Source organism: Rana temporaria, chromosome 2 (assembly GCF_905171775.1).
Source record: "Rana temporaria chromosome 2, aRanTem1.1, whole genome shotgun sequence".
Taxonomy (NCBI): domain Eukaryota; kingdom Metazoa; phylum Chordata; class Amphibia; order Anura; family Ranidae; genus Rana; species Rana temporaria.
In genome coordinates, this window is record NC_053490.1 from 502,617,049 (window position 1) to 502,636,832 (window position 19,784).

General features: G+C 42.7%; 1 protein-coding gene across 3 annotated transcripts in view; it reads left to right on the plus strand.

The window, feature by feature from the left end:
- Positions 1–8,901: 8,901 nt before the first annotated feature.
- EVA1C (eva-1 homolog C) overlaps positions 8,902–19,784 on the plus strand; it is a 127,737-nt gene continuing 116,854 nt past the window's right edge. For all 3 annotated transcript variants that reach the window (XM_040338873.1, XM_040338874.1, XM_040338875.1), the window contains exon 1: positions 8,902–9,208. In XM_040338873.1, the coding sequence (XP_040194807.1) occupies positions 9,106–9,208 (103 nt within the window). In that variant the 5' untranslated portion in view covers positions 8,902–9,105. The remainder of the gene's footprint in view (positions 9,209–19,784) is intronic.

Genomic DNA, 19,784 nt, shown 5'->3' on the forward strand with positions numbered 1-19,784 from the left:
TATAGAGACATAATAGTTAACTGATTCCTTTTAAAAACGATTAAAAATAGATACAAATCAATCATATAATGTACCTGTAGTTTCTAGTTTCGTTTTTGCATGTTGTTTCCTGCCCCTCTGCTGTACAGAGCCAATACAGGGCAGTGATGGTTTGGAAAACGAAACTGATCCAAAGGGGAGGTGCTGAGGGGTTTTGGACACACAGTAATCACACCTCCTTGATTAGTGACCACAGAGAGAAAGCTCCCAGTACTGTGGTTATCAGGAAACAGACAACCAGGAAGTGTGGAGATCAGAGAAGAATTACAGCAACTTGAGAGCAAAAACAAACAATGAGGACATGAAAACAGAACTGCATTAAGGTAAAGGAAGCTATTAAGATAAAAAAAATGTTTTCCTTTACAAACCCTTTAAATGGACTGTATTGTGTTTCTGCAAAACTGAAAACGCACATAAAAAATGCATAGGTGTGAACCAAGCCTTAACATGTACAGTGGAACCTTGGATTGCAAGTAACACAGTTAATGAGCATTTGGCAATACGAGAATTTTATTTATTTTTTTAATCCTGACTGGGTTTGCAAGTGTTGTCTCGTGAAACGAGCAGGATTCAAGCCTCTGTGGTGTGCAGTACCGCATTTGGCCAGATAGAGAAAAAGAATCACCGCTCAAGGATACCAATTAGGAACCTCCTCACCAAATCCGAAGCCACGGGTGCTGGCAATGCATAGGATAATGCAAAATGAAGGAAGGATTTCTGGACAGCCGCACTCCAAAACTTGTTGCTTTTATTGTAAAATGAAAAAACACAGGATACATGCCTGTCAGTTCACCTGTGGCCAGATGACAAGTGGGTCAGGGATGCACCACAGGGTAGTGAACCCTATAGCCGACTGCTGCTATCAGAGAGGAAGCGGGAACCCAAGATCCCCCAGGGTGCAGAGTCAGCTTTGTGTTCACCAGAGCCTCTAGTGGTGAGGATGGCCTTTGCCGAAGCTGGGTCCAGGTCGCGACCCCTGGGATACCCTAGGTCACGCTCTGCAGGTAGAGAGGGGAAGCAGCAAGCAGGACAAGCGATAGTAATGGGTAAACCGAGGTTAGGGCAACAGGCAGACAAGGGTAACCGAGGAACAGGCAAAAGGTCAGGGTCACAGGCAAACAAGAGAAGTCAGGAACGAGCCAAAAACAGTACACAGGAAGGTAATCGTAACACACTGCAGACAGGAACTTAAGCTAACAACATGGTTGAACAGCACTCCAGACCTGTAGTGCAACATTTTATATAGACTTCCTAGGATGGCCTGGGTGGGGCCATACAGGGGGGAAGGTGATAAAAGACAGCCAGAAAGAGGGTCAGGCCTCTAATGAACACATGAGACAGGTAAGCTGCCAGACTTTATTGCATATCCATGACAATGCCACAGCAAACGGGGTACAAGCTGACGTGTTTCACACTAAACTTTAGTGCTTAATCATAGCTGTGATTAACAGCATTTTGCCAGAGGTGTGGGGGCGCCGGTGACACTCTGAGCCGTTCGGAAATACTAGGAAATACTCAGTTCCCTAGTGTTTCCGAGCCTGTCCGAGGGTTTCCAAGTGCAGCCGAGCGGTCTCCGAGTATTTCCGAGTCTCTCCGCCCCCTCCACATCTGGCCACATGCGGTATTGCATGCTATAGAAGTCAATGTGGAACGAATTATCTTTGTTTCCATTGAATTCTATTGGGAAACTCGCTTTGATACGCGAGTGCTTTAGATTACAAGCATTCTCCTGGAACGGATTATGCTTGTAATCCAAGGTTCCACCGTATTACCAAAGAAGAAGATATTTAAAATGAGATCAGGTATTCTCAATGCAGTAAAAAAAAAATGTTATGACCTGTTCATGTTAAGTACAGATTCCTTTTAAAAGAAAACAAAGCTGCGTCCTCTTCCATAGAAGAAGGTATAAATATATATATATATATATGATCCTGCTATGAATCATACAGCATTAGGAATGTGTGATAGGCAGCATTTAAATAGGTCTAATCTCAGCCAGTGATTTCTCAGGCTCTCTGATGCCCTGCGTTTGTCGTGTTGTTTGAGTTTCCATGAGTTTTGTTTGAGTTTTCATGATAGGAGCCGTGGATTACATTTTTGGCATGGGTTCAATAGGAAAGTGTAGAGTAGGAGATAAGTCTCCCTCCCACACACATAAGTAGCCCATATCACCTCCAGCTTTTAACACAACAGTCCTCCACCTATTTTTATACAGTACAATAAGGGGGCTTTTCTTCTACACGAGTCTGGGGGCACCGAAACAGAAAAATAAAGAATTGCTATATAGATTTTTTTTAAGTGACACAACAAGATTGTGGATTACCAACTGAGGCAAAGCAAAAAAGCCATGAAGCAAAAAAGCCAACATTGTTTTTTTTTTTTTTTACTTATTTACCAAGGGTAGTTCATAGCGCAGACAATTTGGGCAGCACTCTACATATTGAAGAAAACGGGGGTGCTAGGGATATTGATCATCTAAATTTAAATAAATAAATAAATAATGACTAATCAATAGTGAATAATCAGCAGCAATGATTCATCATAAATAGTGAGAAAATATAAAGTCAATAATATTATTGATAATAAGACTGCAAAACGATAATGTCCATCATAGTACAGACTCCCTATTGGGGAGATATCTTTAACCAATATTGTGCAGAAAAAAGTCCAAACAGTGAATAATAAACAAAAACTTGAAGGATGTTTCCACTTAAAGGGGAGTTCCACCCACAATTTCACTTTTTAAATATAAATACCCCTGTAATACACAAGCTTAATGTATTCTAGTAAAGTTAGTCTGTGAACTACGGTCCGTTTTGTTAGGTTGTTACAGCATTTAAATAGTTTATAATCTAGAAATAGACCGTGGCCATCTTAAGTGTGGGCATCATGAAGCCAGACTGTATGACTTCCTGGATTTCAGCTTTGCATATCTCGCACATGCTCAGTGCACAAGCAATGCAATAGGTTTCAGTCAGGTTTGCAAGGACTACTGGGAAACATGATGCCTATCCCAGAAACCCTTGCAAATAGCCTAGGCAAATAAGGAGGAGGAAGTAATGAAGGACTACAAAATAAAGGTATTTAAAAGCAACAAATTAAATAAAAATTGTCCATTCTGAACACTATAAGATTAGAGCATGCAGCACAGACAAACATAAAAAAATGGGTGGAACTCCACTTTAATCAGTACAGGCTTCCACCTCCACCACAAGAAGAAAAAGATGTAATCACCGCAAAGAAAGTGCTCATGGATGGCACCTTACCACAAGATGTTGACCCCTTTAGTTAAAAAGAGTTCAAATAGGCATGGGTTATAACCATAGATTCCAGACCTAGCTCTTGATGTCTTGATATCGTCATACACCACACCACATGAAGTAAATCAAAAAGAGAAATTGCCATAGAATAACAACGTTTATTTAAAAATAATATATAAAACAGGCAGCGCCAAATGGCCCCTTACTTGAAAAGTACCTTAACCCGGCACTGAGGCTGGTCGGCGTTGAATGGCGTATGGAGAGACGGTCCCACGCTTCAGGAAGCCTGCAGCCAGCGTGCGTAGATTGTGCGTGACCAGTGCGCCTCGACGTACGTTTCGTGATTGCCACGTCGTCTACATATTGTACATTCACGTCAATCTGTGCTCTCAAAAAGCTTATATCCTTTTTTTATTCCATAGTACAGTAAAACAATGGATTGCGAGCATAATCTGTTCCAGAAACATGCTTGTAATCCAAAGCACTTGTATATCAAAGCATTTTTTTTACATGGTATAAAAGAGAAGAGAGGCGCCTCTAAGGCCGCGTACAGACGAGCATACATGTACGATGAAACCGGTCCGCAGGACCGCTTTCAAAAGTACATGTATGCCCGGGGATCTCTGTATGGTGGCTGTACTCACCATCATACAGAAATCTGCGCGTAAACAATACGCGGGGCGTGTCCGCGCCGTCGCGGCGACGTGGGCGGCCCTGCCAGTTAAATGCTTCCACGCATGCATCGAAGTCATTCGACGCATGCGTGGGATGGCGGATGCTCGGTCATGTACGGTAGGTCTGTACAGACGACCGAACATGTCCGAGCGGGCAGGATTTCAGCAGGCTGTTTTAAAACAAGTCCAGAAATATTTGCCCACTCGGAAAAGGCCCGGCGGGCAAATGTTTGCTGGAATCCTGCCCGCTCGGGCCTACACACGACCGAACATGTCTGCTGAAACTGGTCCGCGGACCAGTTTCAGCAGACATGTTCGGTCGTCTGTACGGGGCCTTAGTGTAGCAATATGTTGCTAAATGTTGTACCTTCATTAAATGAAACCATATTACTACACTTAGAGGCTCCTCTCTTCTTTTTTATACTCAGTTGTGACATGACGCTACTCTTATATCAAGACATCGCTTGTATATCAAGACAAAATGTATTAAAATATTTTGCTTGTCTTGCAAAACGCTCTCAAACCAAGTTTACTGTATTTTTTTGCAACGTTTTATAGAGAGTTAAGTACACACGATCAGATTTTCCGCAGACAAAGCGTTGGACTTTTGTCTGAAGGAGCGTTGGCCACGAACTTGTCTTGCATACAAAAGGCAAATAATTGTCAGCCAACAAAAACATAACTATGTGTTTTTTCAGCTCTTTAGCGCCACCCTTTGAGCAACTTCTGCCATCCCTCTCAAATTTTTGAGATAGGAATGAGGGACACCTATCAGAAAAAGTATGCAGGCATATGGCACACCCTTTGCCACACCCCCCTTAAAGGAGAATTGTACAAAAAACAAGATTGGTTAAACCCACAAGAGCTTTTTTTTACCACTATTATTCCTTTATATTGGCTTTTGGAATTTACAAATGCAGCAATTTACAAAGGTTTAGCACTGGAAACACTTTTTGATAGATAAAAAGTGCCTTTTATATACAACTATATAGATCAGACCAAAATGAGGGACAAATGAAGAGTAATAAGGGACAGAGGGAATTTGCTCCAAATCAGGGACAGTTGGGAGCTATGCTTCTGCTAATGTTGTGCTATGGTTAGCATTGCTTCTGAGCATGCGTGTTTGTACTTTTTTTCCCCAAAGGACTTCTGTACACACGATCGGATAATCCGACAACACATATTTTTTGTCGGAAAATTTTAAAGCTTGCTATCCAATATTTGTTGGTGGAAAATCCGACAACAATTGTCCGATGGAGCGTACAAACGGTCAGATTTTCCGACACCAGCCTGTCATCACACAATTCCCGTCGGAAAATCCGATCGTGTGTACGAGCCTTTACAATAAATCACAAGCAGTCAAATACAATAAGCCTAATGAAAAGCAAAATTAATAACGTAGTTTTGGTTAAAAGAAAATGAGGACATTGGGCAAATGGTAGCCCATAATTGAGTACACATACACCCATGTAAAAATCAAAACGTAAAAAAAATGTGTTTCCTCACTTGGCCAATGGCCAAATGACTCTTTATAATGAAAAGTATAGTGTGGGTTTCTTATGAGAAAAAAAAGAGGGGGTATCAGAGTATCAGGGACTGTTGCCAGCGGGAGTAGGAAACAATGCCTCAAGCTTGGTGGTAAGTGGAAGTATAACAATTACATAGTGCCAGTGGTCAGTTGGAGGAGGACTAGTGCCCCATCATTGGTATTAATGGGAGGAATAATGCATCATTGTTGGTGTCAGTGGAAGGAATGGTCCCTCATCTTTGGTGTCAGTGGGAGGAATAGTACTACATTATTGGTATTAGTAGGAGGAATTATGCCCCACTGTTGGTGTCAGTGGGAGGAATAGTACTACATTATTGGTATTAGTAGGAGGAATTATGCCCCACTGTTGGTGTCAGTGGGAGGAATAGTACTACATTATTGGTATTAGTAGGAGGAATTATGCCCCACTGTTGGTGTCAGTGGGATGAATGGTGCCTCATTGTGGGTGTCAGTGGGAGGAATAGTATCAGTGTAAAGAAGAGTCCCCCAAGGGCCAGATAAAGGCAAGCAAGGGGCTGCATTCGGTCCATGTGACACAGTTTGGAGACCCCTGCCCTAAACAAAAGCAATCTTTTAGCCCTTGCAATGTGGAGGGAGTCTCTCTGCAAGGATAGTTTTTGATTTTTCTCAAAGTTCAGTTTTGATTATCTGACCATATAGGGTCCAATACAACTCCATTATTTTCTATCATTAGACCATATATATCCTAGAACCTAGAAATTTCATTATCAGACCACATTGGACTCTACAACTTTATAATTTCCTCATCTGGCCATTATATATGACCCTAAAACTCAAAGGGGTTGATTTACTAAGGGCAGATAGACTGCACACTTTGCAAAGTGCAGTTACCCCAGAGCTTAGTAAATGAGCAAAAGACCTGCTGACTTCCAACATCCAATCATGTGCAAATAAAAATGCTGATTTTCTTTTGCAGGTGATTGGGTATTCTTTGCAAAGAGAAGCTTCACCTCATTTACTAAGCTCTGGAGCAACTGCTCTATTTGCCTTTAGTAAATCAACCTCAATAACGTTACATAGTATTTAGTTATATGGCCATTGAGGATCCTAAATCAGTAATTTCATTACGTAATAATAAAAATCCTATAACCCAGCAGTATCATTATCGGATCATGTAGATCCTTACAATTCAATAACATAATCAGACCATGAAGAACCCTAAAGCTCACTTATCTGGCAATGTGGGGTCCTATAATGTAGGAGTTGCATTATCAGACCATATAGAAATAGACATGTCATTATATGACCATCTAGAACCAGCAATGTAATTATCAGACCATATAGAACCAGAAATGTCATTGTGAGACCAGGGGCGGACTGACAACTCATGGGGCCCCCAGGCAATAGAAGATTATGGGGCCTCCGGGCTTACAGATGGCCACCATGCCAGGAGGCAGTGCAGAGGCGGGGCAGCTAAAATCTCTGGATTTTCACATCAAAAGCATGTCGGTTTCGGACATATCAGGGACAGATGTAAAAAAAACACAGATTTTTACATGCTGTCTCTGGTTTTACTGAGCCTGGCAACCCTTATGGGGCCCCCTAGTGGCATGGGGCCCTCGGGCAGTGCCTGGGTGCCTCAATGGTCAGTCCGCCCCTGTGTGAGACCATATAGAACCAGAAATGTCATTATCTGACCATATAGAACCAATAATGTTATTATCAGACCATATAAATCCAGAATTGTCATTGTCTAACCATATAGAACCAACAATGTCATTATCTGACCATATAAATCCAGAAATGTCATTATCAGATCATATAGATCCAGAAATGTCATTATCAGATCATATAGATCCAGAAATGTCATTATCAGACCTATAGAACCAGACATGTCATTATATGACCATCTAGAACCAGCAATGTAATTATCAGACCATATAGAACCAGAAATATATATCTGATTATATAGAACCAGAAATGTCATTTTATCAGAGCATATGGAACCAGAAATGTAATTTTCTGACCATTAGGACCAGGGCTCAAGTCCTGCGGGAACGCGTGGGAACGGAGTTCCTGCACTTTTTCACAGCAGTTATGTTATTATCAGACCATATAAATCCAGAATTGTCATTATCAAACCATGTAGAACCAGAAATATCATTGTCAGACCATATAGAACCAGAAAAGTCATTATCAGACCATACAGAACCAGAAAAGTCATTATCAGACCATATAGAACCAGAAAAGTCATTATCAGACCATATAGAACCAAAAATGTCATTATCTGACCATATAAATCCAGAAATGTCATTATCAGCTCATATAAATCCAAAAATGTAATTATCAGATCATATAGATCCAGAAATGTCATTATCAGACCATATAGAACCAGAAATGTCATTATCAGACCATATAGAACCAGAAATGTCGTTATTAGACCATATAGAACCAGAAATGTCATTATCAGACCATATAGATCCAGAAATGTCATTATCAGATCATATAGATCCAGAAATGTCATTATCAGACCATATAGAACCAGAAAAGTCATTATCAGACCATATAGAACCAGAAATGTCATTATCAGACCATATAGAACCAAAAATGTCATTATCTGACCATATAAATCCAGAAATGTCATTATCAGCTCATATAAATCCAAAAATGTAATTATCAGATCATATAGATCCAGAAATGTCATTATCTGACCATATAGAACCATAAATGTCATTATCAGACCATATAGAAACAGAAATATAATTATCTGACCATATAGAACCAGCAATGTCATTATCAAACCATGTAGAACCAGAAATGTCATTATCAGACCATATAGAACCAGAAATGTAATTACCAGATCATATAGATCCAGAAATGTCATTATCAGACCATATAGAACCATAAATATATATCTGTATATATAGAACCAGAAATGTCATTTTATCAGAGCATATGGAACCAGAAATGTCATTATCTGACCATTAGGACCATATACTGAATTTCATTATATGATCATAACAAATCCTATAACCCAGTCATTTCATTAGCAGAGTCAGTACTAACTACAATAATTACAACTCAGTAATAATCATTGTCAGACCATGTAGATCCCATGTCTGTAATTTCATTATCTCACCATATAGATCCACCATATGTCTCAGTAATGTCATGATTAGACTGTACGATCCTATAATGTATTGGTTTCATGATCATATAGGATCGTACAACACAGTAATGTCACGAATGCATGTCAGTAATGTCAGCTATCGGAGGATCGTAGAGCTGAGTGATATACTCAGGGTGACCAGTAGATGGCGGCAGCCCGCCATGCCCGGTGTACGGACCGGAGTGTAGAAGTCGGAGGTGGGAAGGTTCTTGTGGGTCGGAATCCTCCACGTGCTGTATGATCGGGGGAGGGGCTGTGTATTGCACTGGTCTGGGTGAGGATGGCACTGCTGGCACTGGGAGCTGGATGGTGCCACTGATCCCACCACTCCGGTGCTGCGCTGAGCCATCCATAGACATACCCACTGATCGCTCCGTCTATGAGGACCCCCATCACATCCCCGGGACTACAATACTCAGGGGTCAGATCATGTGATTGTCCACACTGCCCACCATGGTCCGGGCCGATGAGGGGGGACAGGTGGACCTGAGTACCATCCTCTGCTTCCTCCTCCTCACCTACACCACACACGTCTCCGCCCTGGCTGACTTCTCAGGTAGGAGGGTGGGGGAAACTTTCTATTACTTTATAGAACTTTCATCCTCAGGGCAAATGTGCAACTTTTATTTCTAGTCTGATATATTTATTGATGGGTTGTAGGTGACCCGCTTAACATGGTGTGTCCGTATATATATATATATATATATAAACACTGCTACATAAAAGATACATTTTTATGTGTGTGCGTATATATACATTTTTCTTTATTTCATGTGACTGTATATAGATATATTTAATATTATTCCTAAAAAAAAAAAAAAAAATCAATATATATATATATATATATATATTATGAAAAAAGATATGTTCATTATTTTTGTTGTTATTATTCCATTATTTTTAGAACAAATCAAGATATTTCCATATTTTCTTGGAAATACCTAAATGTAGCATTTATGAACACACACAGTAAAACCTTGGTTTGAGAGTAACTTGGTTTGAGAGCGTTTTGCAAGACAAGCAAAATGTTTTAATACATGTTGACTTGATATACAAGCGATGTCTTGATATAAGAGTAGCGTCATGTCACAACTGAGTATAAAAAAAAAGAGAGGAGCCTCTAAATGTAGCAATATGGTTACATTTAATGAAGGTACAACATTTAGAAACGTATTGCTACACTTAGAGGCTCCTCTCTTCTCTTTTATACCCTGTAAAAAAAAAATGCTTTGATATACAAGTGCTTTGAATTACAAGCGTGTTTCTGGAACGAATTATGCTCTCAAACCAAGGTTTTACTGTATTTATAAAAGTTACAAAATGTATATATTACATTACAGTATTATCACAGAAGTGATCTTTAGTGAATGCTACATTTAAGTAGAAGTGTGTCTCCAAAAAAAAAATGGAAATATCTCTATTTATTCTTAAAAATATTATTATAATATATATTCTTGTATATATCACTATATATTTTTTAAAGAATAATATTAAATATATACACATTTTGTAACTTTTATAAATATGTGTTCATGAATGTTACATTTAGGTATCTCCAAGAAAATATGGAAATATCTCTATTTATTCTTAAAAATATTATTATAATAATAATAATTATATATATATATATATATATATATATATATATATATATATATATATATATATATATATATATATAAATATATATATATATATATATATATATATATATATATATATATATATATTCTTGTATATATAAATATATATTTTTTAAAGAATAATATTATATATATATACATTTTGTAACTTTTATAAATATGTGTTCATGAATGTTACATTTAGGTATCTCTAATAAAATATGGAAATATCTCTATTTGTTCTAAAAATAATGCAATAACAACAACAATAATAATAAACACATCTTTTATATATATATGTATATATATATATATATATATATATATATATATATATATATATATATATATATATATATATATATATATATATATATATTTTCATGAACACATATTTATAAAAGTTACAAAATGTATATATGTATTTATATTTACAAGAAAGAATATATATGTTTTTTATTGTTATTATTATAGTATTTTTTTTTTAGAACAAATAGAGATATTTCCATTTTTTTTTTTGGAGACACACTTTTACCTAAATGTAGCATTCACTAAAGATCACTAGTGTCATGCTGATGGCATTGAGCCCAGTATAAGGAAGGTTTCACCAAATTGGAGGCCAATCATTCACAGCTCAAGGAACCCCCCCTGCCTTGTAGAGGAACCCTAGAACCCAGGTTGAGACTTGCTGACCTAGATGTTCCTCTTAGTTTCCCCCCATTATGGTTCTGTGACAATACTGAATTGTTGCAGTTGGTTGCGCATGGAAGGAGGAATAATGAAAAGCAATATGCCTTATTCATACCAGGAGGTGTGCCCGACCGTACATGCTTTTTTGTGTGTTCCTGTATGACGCGTTTTAGGGCAGCCCAATAATTTCAACTTGCAACAAAGGTGCAAGCACAGATGTCAGAATCATTCTGCATCAAAGCGCATGTACCATGCATTGGCGGGGTGAATGTGAGTGCAATTCCTAGATGCATGTTAAAAATGAATGTGCAATTCTGCACACGTTCCCACACCACACCTGGTGTAAAGAAGAATGGACGGCCTTAATGAAAGAAAAACTGTTAGGCCCCATGCACACGAGAAGCAATTACAAACACCTCTAAACTCACGTTTTCAAAGGCAAAAAATGGCGTTTAAACCGCCCGTTTTTGCCACGAATTGCGCAGCGTTTTACAGCGTTTGCAGCTGTCAGCCCTTATCTCAAAGACATTGTAGACCTTCCCAAAGTCTAAAACGCAAAAATAAAATGCTTCTGAACCCCAAATTTTGCATCTGAAAAAACGGACATAAACCCAACTGCTTTAAAACGCCAAAAAACGTGATTGTGTGCATGGACACATAGGATAACATTAAATGTGTTCAGGGGCAGTTGAAAAAAATGCCCAAATGCCTCTGAACTCGAGTTTAGCAGCGTCTCGTGTGCATGGGGCCTTACAAGCTCCACATCCCCGTGGAGACCACTCAAACACTTTAAGGCCTGGTTTAGACTTTTGGTTGGTGGGGTGGGAAGAAATGCGCTTATTTACTAAAATAATTGCATTTCCATGTTCTGTGTGCTGTGGGAGACCAGATATAGTGAATGCAGGGTCCTGGGTTTAGTAACATTTTAAGCTGCAATAGGCAGCGGACGGGGATGATTACATGCCGCGGCTGCAATGCTTAACTTTGCGCCCCAAAATTTAGTACTCGGCAGGCAGTGAGCACGCCAAGCGCTACACATTCAAGTAAATGGGGAAGTGGCGCATACGCCCAGCAACCGCATACAATGCACACAGTTGCGGCTTGTTTGTCGGGAAAAATGGGGTTAAACAGGTGGGGAGGAGGCGTCGCATTGCTTCCTCACCACCTGTCAGTAGCCTCTGGAGTGCAATCCGAAAGCAAATCGGGCTTTACAGGCAATGGAGACTTAGACGCACGTCTTAATCTACCCTTACATCACTTTATATAGCACGTCAGTGTGGTTTGCTTTGAGTGCGCTCATTCGTTTTCAATAATTCCTTCTTTTTTTACATTACACTACAACGCAACAAATGCAATAAAAAAACTCATGCCTGGCTTTGTGATGTACTGAGTGGAATTGCATTTGTTTTGTACATGTACGCACGTCAGGGTGCCATTGGAAGTGAATCCTACTAGACAAGGTGAGCAGATGGCTGTTGTATGATGTCTTTATCCATACTCACCGACACTTTGCTCCGCATCATTCATCATGGCAAGTGGGATCACTAACTAAATACAAACACTTGTATCTGTGATGAGGAACAGTTTTCTGTGAGCTGGACATGACTGCATGCATTTCCCTGGAGCACTACAAATGGCATCATGCACGCTATTGGAGGCATATCATTGGTAGAACTGAGTCAGAGCTGATTTGTAGTGGTCCCAGAAAGTATGGGCCAGATTCACGTAGAGCGGGCGCAGCGTAACGTAACCGGTTTACGTTACACCGGCGCAATTTTTCCGATTTAGTGCCCGATCCACAAAGCACTTACCTGGAAATTTGCGGCGGTGTATCGTAAACAGGTCCGGCGCAAGGCGGCCCAATTCAAATGGGGCGGGTACCATTTAAATTAGGCACGCTCCCGCGCCGGACGTACTGCGCATGCTCCCGTCGCAAATTTCCCGACGTGCTTTGCGCGAAATTACGACGCGCCGACGTTTTGTGAATCGCGACGTGAAAAAAAGACTTACGCCGGGAAAAATAAAAAATTAAAAAAAAATTCAAAAGCGACGCAGGAAAGACGGGCATACTTTAACATGGTGGAGTACTTTTACACCATGTTAAAGGTGCCCTATCTTTGCGACGGAAATCTAACACTTGCGACGCCGTAACGACGGGAAAAATCTTTGTGGATCGCCGTAACTCCTAATTTGCATACCCGACGCTGTATTACGACGCAAACTCCCCCCAGCGGCGGCCGCGGTATTGCATCCTAAGATCCGACAGTGTAAAACAATTACACCTGTCGGATCTTATGGCTATCTATGCGTAACTGATTCTATGAATTAGTCGCATAGATAGAAACAGAGATTTGACAGCGTATCAGGAGAAACGCCGTCGTATCTCTTTTGTGAATCTGGCCCTTATATTTTCCTGTGACTTCTTATCATGCATTCACGTAGTATATCCCTTTAACTGATACAGTAGAGACCAGCGGCGGCTGGTGCTCAAATTTTTTGGGGAGGCGCAAATGAAAAAAAACAACATCAAGCCTCACTGTGCCCATCAAACGCAGCCACTGTGCCATAAAATTGTCGTCACTGTGCCATGCCATCAAACGCAGCCACTGTGCCATCAAATGCAGCCACTGTGCCCATCAATTGTCGCCACTGTGCCATGCCATCAAACGCAGCCACTGTGCCATGCCATCAAATGCAGCCACTGTGCCCATCAATTGTCACCACTGTACCATGCCATCAAACGCAGCCACTGTGCCATCAATTGTTGCCACTGTGCCCATCAATTGTCGCTACTGTGCCATGCCCTCAATTGTCGCCACTGTGCCATGCCAAACGCAGCCACTGTGTCATGCCATTGTCACCACTGTGCCCATCAATTGCCGCCAGTTTGCCCCTAAAATGCTGCCAGATTGCCCCCCCTCCCCCGCACCTGGCACTTACCTTTCTCGGTCAGCCATCCTCGGATCCTCCTCCACGATCCCTCGATGTCGCTTCAGCCAATCAGGTTACCGGTAACCAGATCCGGTGAACCTGATTGGCTGAGATGCGTGTCAGTGTTAACCAAGGAACACACACCGCGTGCGTCCCCTGGTTAACTATTTGGAAGACGATTACAGCCCTCAGCTGCCGTTATTCAGATGGCCGGCGCTTGCCAGGGGGGCGGCCATCTGAATAGTGGGCAGTGGCGACAATACATGAATCTATGTATTGTTTTTCAGTGGCGGTGCAGGAGAGAGGGGGCGGTGCTCCTGCGCCCTCTCTGGACGCACCGCCACTGGTAAAGCCCCTTCTTAAAGTTGAACTCCAGCCTTCCCTTCAGTCTTGCACAGTTGTACCGGCTCCTCTCCTGTACTGAAATAGCTTGTTTTGATTTCACTGCACACTGTGAGCTTTTCACAATGCGCCATTAGATGCTGCAGCAACTCAGATAGAGCCCTCCTCATTTTCTGGTTAAAGGACATCCAGCATCATCTAGCACCTTTCTCCTCACCCTTACCATTCCTGGTCTGCTACTTTCATTGCATTTTAGTTCTTTCAATCATGGAGGTTCATTATCACATGTGGGTATTACCTAGGGTGGTCGACATGCAAATACAGCTTACCTGGGAACGTCTGCTCCTCCAGACTGAAAACCACTCACTGAGGCTTTACGGTGCACAGATATGCTGGAGAGCGTTCCCTGGCAGAGCCTTTTGGTACATCTGTGCACATGCAGGTATTTCCGGAGCGTGCACAAAGCTGGGGAAGATTTGAGATTTGTCTGTTCCATGCTACCCATCGGTGCACATGTATGGGGAAACCCTGCACATGCACAGATGTATGGGGAAACCCTGCACGTGCACAGATGTATGGGGAAACCCTGCACGTGCACAGATGTATGGGGAAACCCTGCACGTGCACAGATGTATGGGGAAATCCTGCACGTGCACAGATGTATGGGGAAACCCTGCACGTGCACAGATGTATGGGGAAACCCTGCACGTGCACAGATGTATGGGGAAACCCTGCACGTGCACAGATGTATGGGGGAAAAACCTGCACTGCGCAGATGCATGCGGAAGCCCTGCACGTGCGCAGATATATGGTGAAAAACCCTGCACATGCACAGGTGTAATGAGAAACCTGCGTGTGCGCAGATGTATGGGGAAACCCTGCACATGCGCAGATAAATGGCAAAACCCACGTGTGTGCAAATGTTAGGGTAAACCCGAATGTGTGCAGATGTATGGAGAAACCCTGCACGTGCACAGATGTATGGCTAAACCCGAGTGTGCGCAGATGTATGAGGAAACGCTGCACGTGCACAGATGTATGGGGAAACGCTGCACATGCACAGATGTATGGGGAAACCCGCACAGATGCATGTGGAAACCCTGTGTGTGCACAGATGTATGTGGTAACGCTGCGCGTGCACAGATGTATGGGGGAAGCCCTGCACATGCACAGATGTATCGTGAAACCCACGTGTGTGCAGATGTATGGGGAAACTCTGCACATGTACACATGTATGGGGAAACCCTGCACGTGCACATATGTATGGGGAAACCCTGCACGTGCACATATGTATGGGGAAACTTTACATGTGCACAGATGTATGGTGAAACCCTGCATGTGCGCAGATGTATGGGGAAACCCTGCACATGCACATATGTATTGGGAAACCCTGCACATGCACATATGTATAGGGAAACCCTGCACATGCACATATGTATGGGGAAACCCTGCACATGCACATATGTATAGGGAAACCCTGCACATGCACATATGTATGGGGAAACCCTGCACATGCACATATGTATGGGGAAACCCTGCACATGCGCAGATGTATGGGGAAACCCTGCACATGCGCAGATGTTTGGGGAAACCCTGCACATGCGCAGATGTATGGGGAAACCCTGCACGTGCACATATGTATGGGGAAACCCTGTACATGCACACATGTATGGAGAAACCTGTGTGTGCGCAGGTGTGCCCCAGGGTTGTCGGGATCTGAAGCAATGCTCATCTGCACACGTGTGGAATTCTCCTTGTCAAGAATTGCAAATATGCTGCTTTTCAGCACTGTCATTTTTTTATACCCAGTGAAGTGACTGGCTTTAGGTGATACACAGAGATGAAACAAATCGTCCTACTGGACATGAATTGACCCCTGTTTATCTTCAGTCTTCTCTTCTCTACATTCATTCCAACTCAGAGTTTATACAGTTTGTCTAAGCTTTCAGAAAGTGAGGCCAGAGAGCGGAAGGTAAAATGGTTGTAAATCCTTCAGCAATTGCTGAAAAGTCATTCATCAGAACATTCGATGTTGCCATTACGGGCTAGACAAATTTCCTATGGACATGTTTATTTGATTTCCATGCCATTGGGGTAGATTCAGGTAGGGCTGCGCACTGTTACGGAGGCGCAGCGTACCGTTTTAACGCTACGCCTTCGTAAATTACTTGCGCTACGCTTCATTCACGAAGCAGTAGCTCCGTAATTTGCACGGGCGCTCCGTAAAACTCGCCGGCGTAAGCGTGCGTAATTTAAATTAGGCGCGTTCCCGCGCCGAACGTAGTGTGCATGCTCCGTCTGGAAAACTTTCCCGACGTGCATTGCGGTAAATGACGTCGCAAGGACGTCATTTGCTTCAACGTGAACGTTAATTGCGTCCAGCGCCATTCACGATTTACTTACACAAACGACGTCATTTTTAAAAATCGCGACGCGGGAACGACGGGTATACTTAGCATTGGCTGCCCCTGCTAATAGCATGAGCAGCCTTACGCAGAAACCGACGAACGCAAACGACGTAAAATGCGAACGCAGGGCGCGCGTACGGTTGTGAATCGGCGTGAGTATGCAATTTGCATACTCTACGCTGACCACTACGGGAACGCCACCTAGCGGCCATCGTAAGAATGCAGCCTACGATACGACGGCATAAGAGCCTTATGCCAGTCATATCTTAGGCTGCAGTTGGCGTATCGAGCTTTCTGAATACATAAGTCAATACGCCGGCGCAAATTAGCAATTACGCTGCGTATCTATGGATACGCAGACGCAATTGCTTTCTGAATCTAGGCCATTGTTTTGAATTCTACCTTCAGTTTTCCAATGAACGTGTGCATTGCAATAAGTACAATTTCTTTCATTTTCACAATTAGAATTTTGTTTGTTCTAGAATTTTTTTTCTTTCCTCCTCGATTTTCTATGTTACTGTGGCCAAGAACGATTATCAGTGTGACTGAGCATTAGAGGCCCTTGGCATCTGCACCAGTCAGGGTAGTATTCATAATCTAAGTGCACCTCTTTGAAGTTTATCTGGTATTTGTATAGGCACATGTCCTGCAACCGTGCCGACTTTCAAACATTTCTCTTCTTCAGGATGTCAGGACTTGGCGGGGGATTATTACGGGGAATTCTTTCTTGGGTCATTGGGTTTTCCGCTCGGTGTAATCTGTATGATCAGGACCTCTTCTTTAGCTGTCCCTCGGCCTGTGTGCTGATCTCTCTCTGCGCACACCAAGGTTTTCTCTAATCTCCTCCACACCTGCTGCGAGGGAATGCATAAAACAACATTACGTTTGCCCTCCATGGCCTTCCCTCTCCTGACTATTTACAAGTTCTCACACTAACAGCCGGTGATCTGACGATATGGTTCTGGCTATCGAGATGGTTCCTGTAAGGACTGCGCAGGCGCAATCCTTGCCGACGGAAATCTCCGAACCTCGGCCAGCATCAGGGCGACGTGGAGTTTGAGGAAAGTGGCCAGTCGGACTCACGTCCTTGCTTCCCTCGGACGGCTCGCTCCGCTCGCTCGGCCTCCTGGCTCTTTTTTTAACATCCTCCAATCCACGGGGATGTTAAAGCGGTTGTAAACCCGCATGAAATTTTTTTTTTTTTTCCTCCTGTAAGGCAAAAGTCATAATGAGCTAATATGCACCGCATATTAGCTCATTATGAAATACTTACCTCGGAACGAGGTGTGTAGCACTTACCTGGTCCACGGCGAGCGAGATTTCATCTTGCCTCGGCGTGTCTTCCGGGTATCGCCGCTCCAGCGCTGTGATTGGCTGGAGCGGCGATGACGTCACTCCCGCGCGTGCGCGGGAGATTTAAAACTCAGCAAGGTCCGGCGGCTGCCGGTCCTTTTGCCATAGATCCCCCCTGCGCATGCGCCGTGGCGCATTGCGAGGGGAATATCTCCTAAACCGTGCAGGTTCAGGAGATTTTCTCCTTACCTACAGGTAAGCCTTGTTATAGGCTTACCTGTAGGTAAAAGTAAAAAAAGTGGGTTTACAACCACTTTAAAGTGGAGGTTCCCTCTAAAAAAAATGTCTAACAATACATTGAGAAGACTGATTACACTGCGGGTATGCTGTTTTTTTTTTTTTTTTCTCGTACATACCTAGTTATCGCCGTTTCATCCCTCGGCTTCCGGGTATGATTCTTGTGGGTCTGGGCGTTCCTAGTTGATTGACGTTCCTCCGACCGACGCATACTTGACGTCACGACTTTCCGAAAGAAGCTGAACGTCGCTGCGCAGGTCGCCGTATAGAGCAGACTCTATACGGCGCCTGCGCAATGACGTTCGGCTTCTGTCAGAAAGTCGTGACGTGCAGTATGCGCCGGTCAGAGGAACGTCAATCAACTAGGTCCAGCAAGAATCATACCCGGAAGCCGAGGGATGAAACGGCGATAACGAGGTATGTACGAAAAAAAAAAAAAAAACCCAGCATACCCGCAGTGTAATCAGTCTTCTCAATGTATTGCTAGAATTTTTTTTTAGGGGGAACCTCCACTTTAAGGAATGAGCCTGGATGCCGGCCGAGGTTCAGAGATTTCCGTTGGCAAGGATTGCGCCTGCGCAGTCCTTACAGGAACCATCTCGATAGGGGAACCTTAACGACAAGTCACCCGCGGCCAGGAGAAAAGGTTACACATGGACCTTTGCGCATTTATTCCTTTTAATTCGTCATTTTTTCGAAACTTCTGCATAATAAGAATGCAATGCCGCTTCCTAGACTAATTGATCCATGACTTGGCTAAAAGAAAATAATTCTGTGAACTTTAGTCTTCCATGGGGGGCCCACTTATGAAAAATAAAGGAGCAAAGCAATTACGTGTGACCCTTTGATAGTATAGTTTAAAGGGGAGTGGTGCTTAGAAATCTGTAGAAGCCAATCAAAAACTGATGGTATCAATGGTAAGATTCCCCTGATTCCTGTTTGGCCATCTATGACTACCTTTGACAAGCACGTGGTTTTATTATGTTTATAATATTATAATGAGATGATCCAAAAAAAAAAAAACGTATATACTCGAGTATAAGCCGAGTTTTCAGCACTTTTTTTTTGTGCTGAAAAAGCCCCCCTCGGCTTATACTCGAGTCTCGCTGCCTCACTGTGGCCATCTGCAGCCTCACGTACCTGATCTTGAGCTGTGACATGCAGCCTTAACTGCAGTCGGCGGCCATGCAGTGTAACAAAGCCCCGCCTCCTTCTCGTCCTCGTCTGTGATAGGTGGAATACTGACTCACTGCTGGGTACTGAATCAGTGTTCCGTCAAAAGAGGAGGCGGGGCTTTGTTACATTGGATGGACGCCGACGATGTCACAGCTCGAGATCAGGTACATGAGGCATGTATTTGGGCACAGTGAGGCATGTATATGGGCACAGTCCCGCCGACGATGTCACAGCTCGAGATCAGGTACAGTACATGAGGCATGTATATGGGCACAGTGAGGTATGCATATGGGCACAGTGATGCATTCAAATGGGCACAGTGATGCATTCATATGGTCACAGTGAGGCTGCAAATGGGCACAGTGAGGCTGCA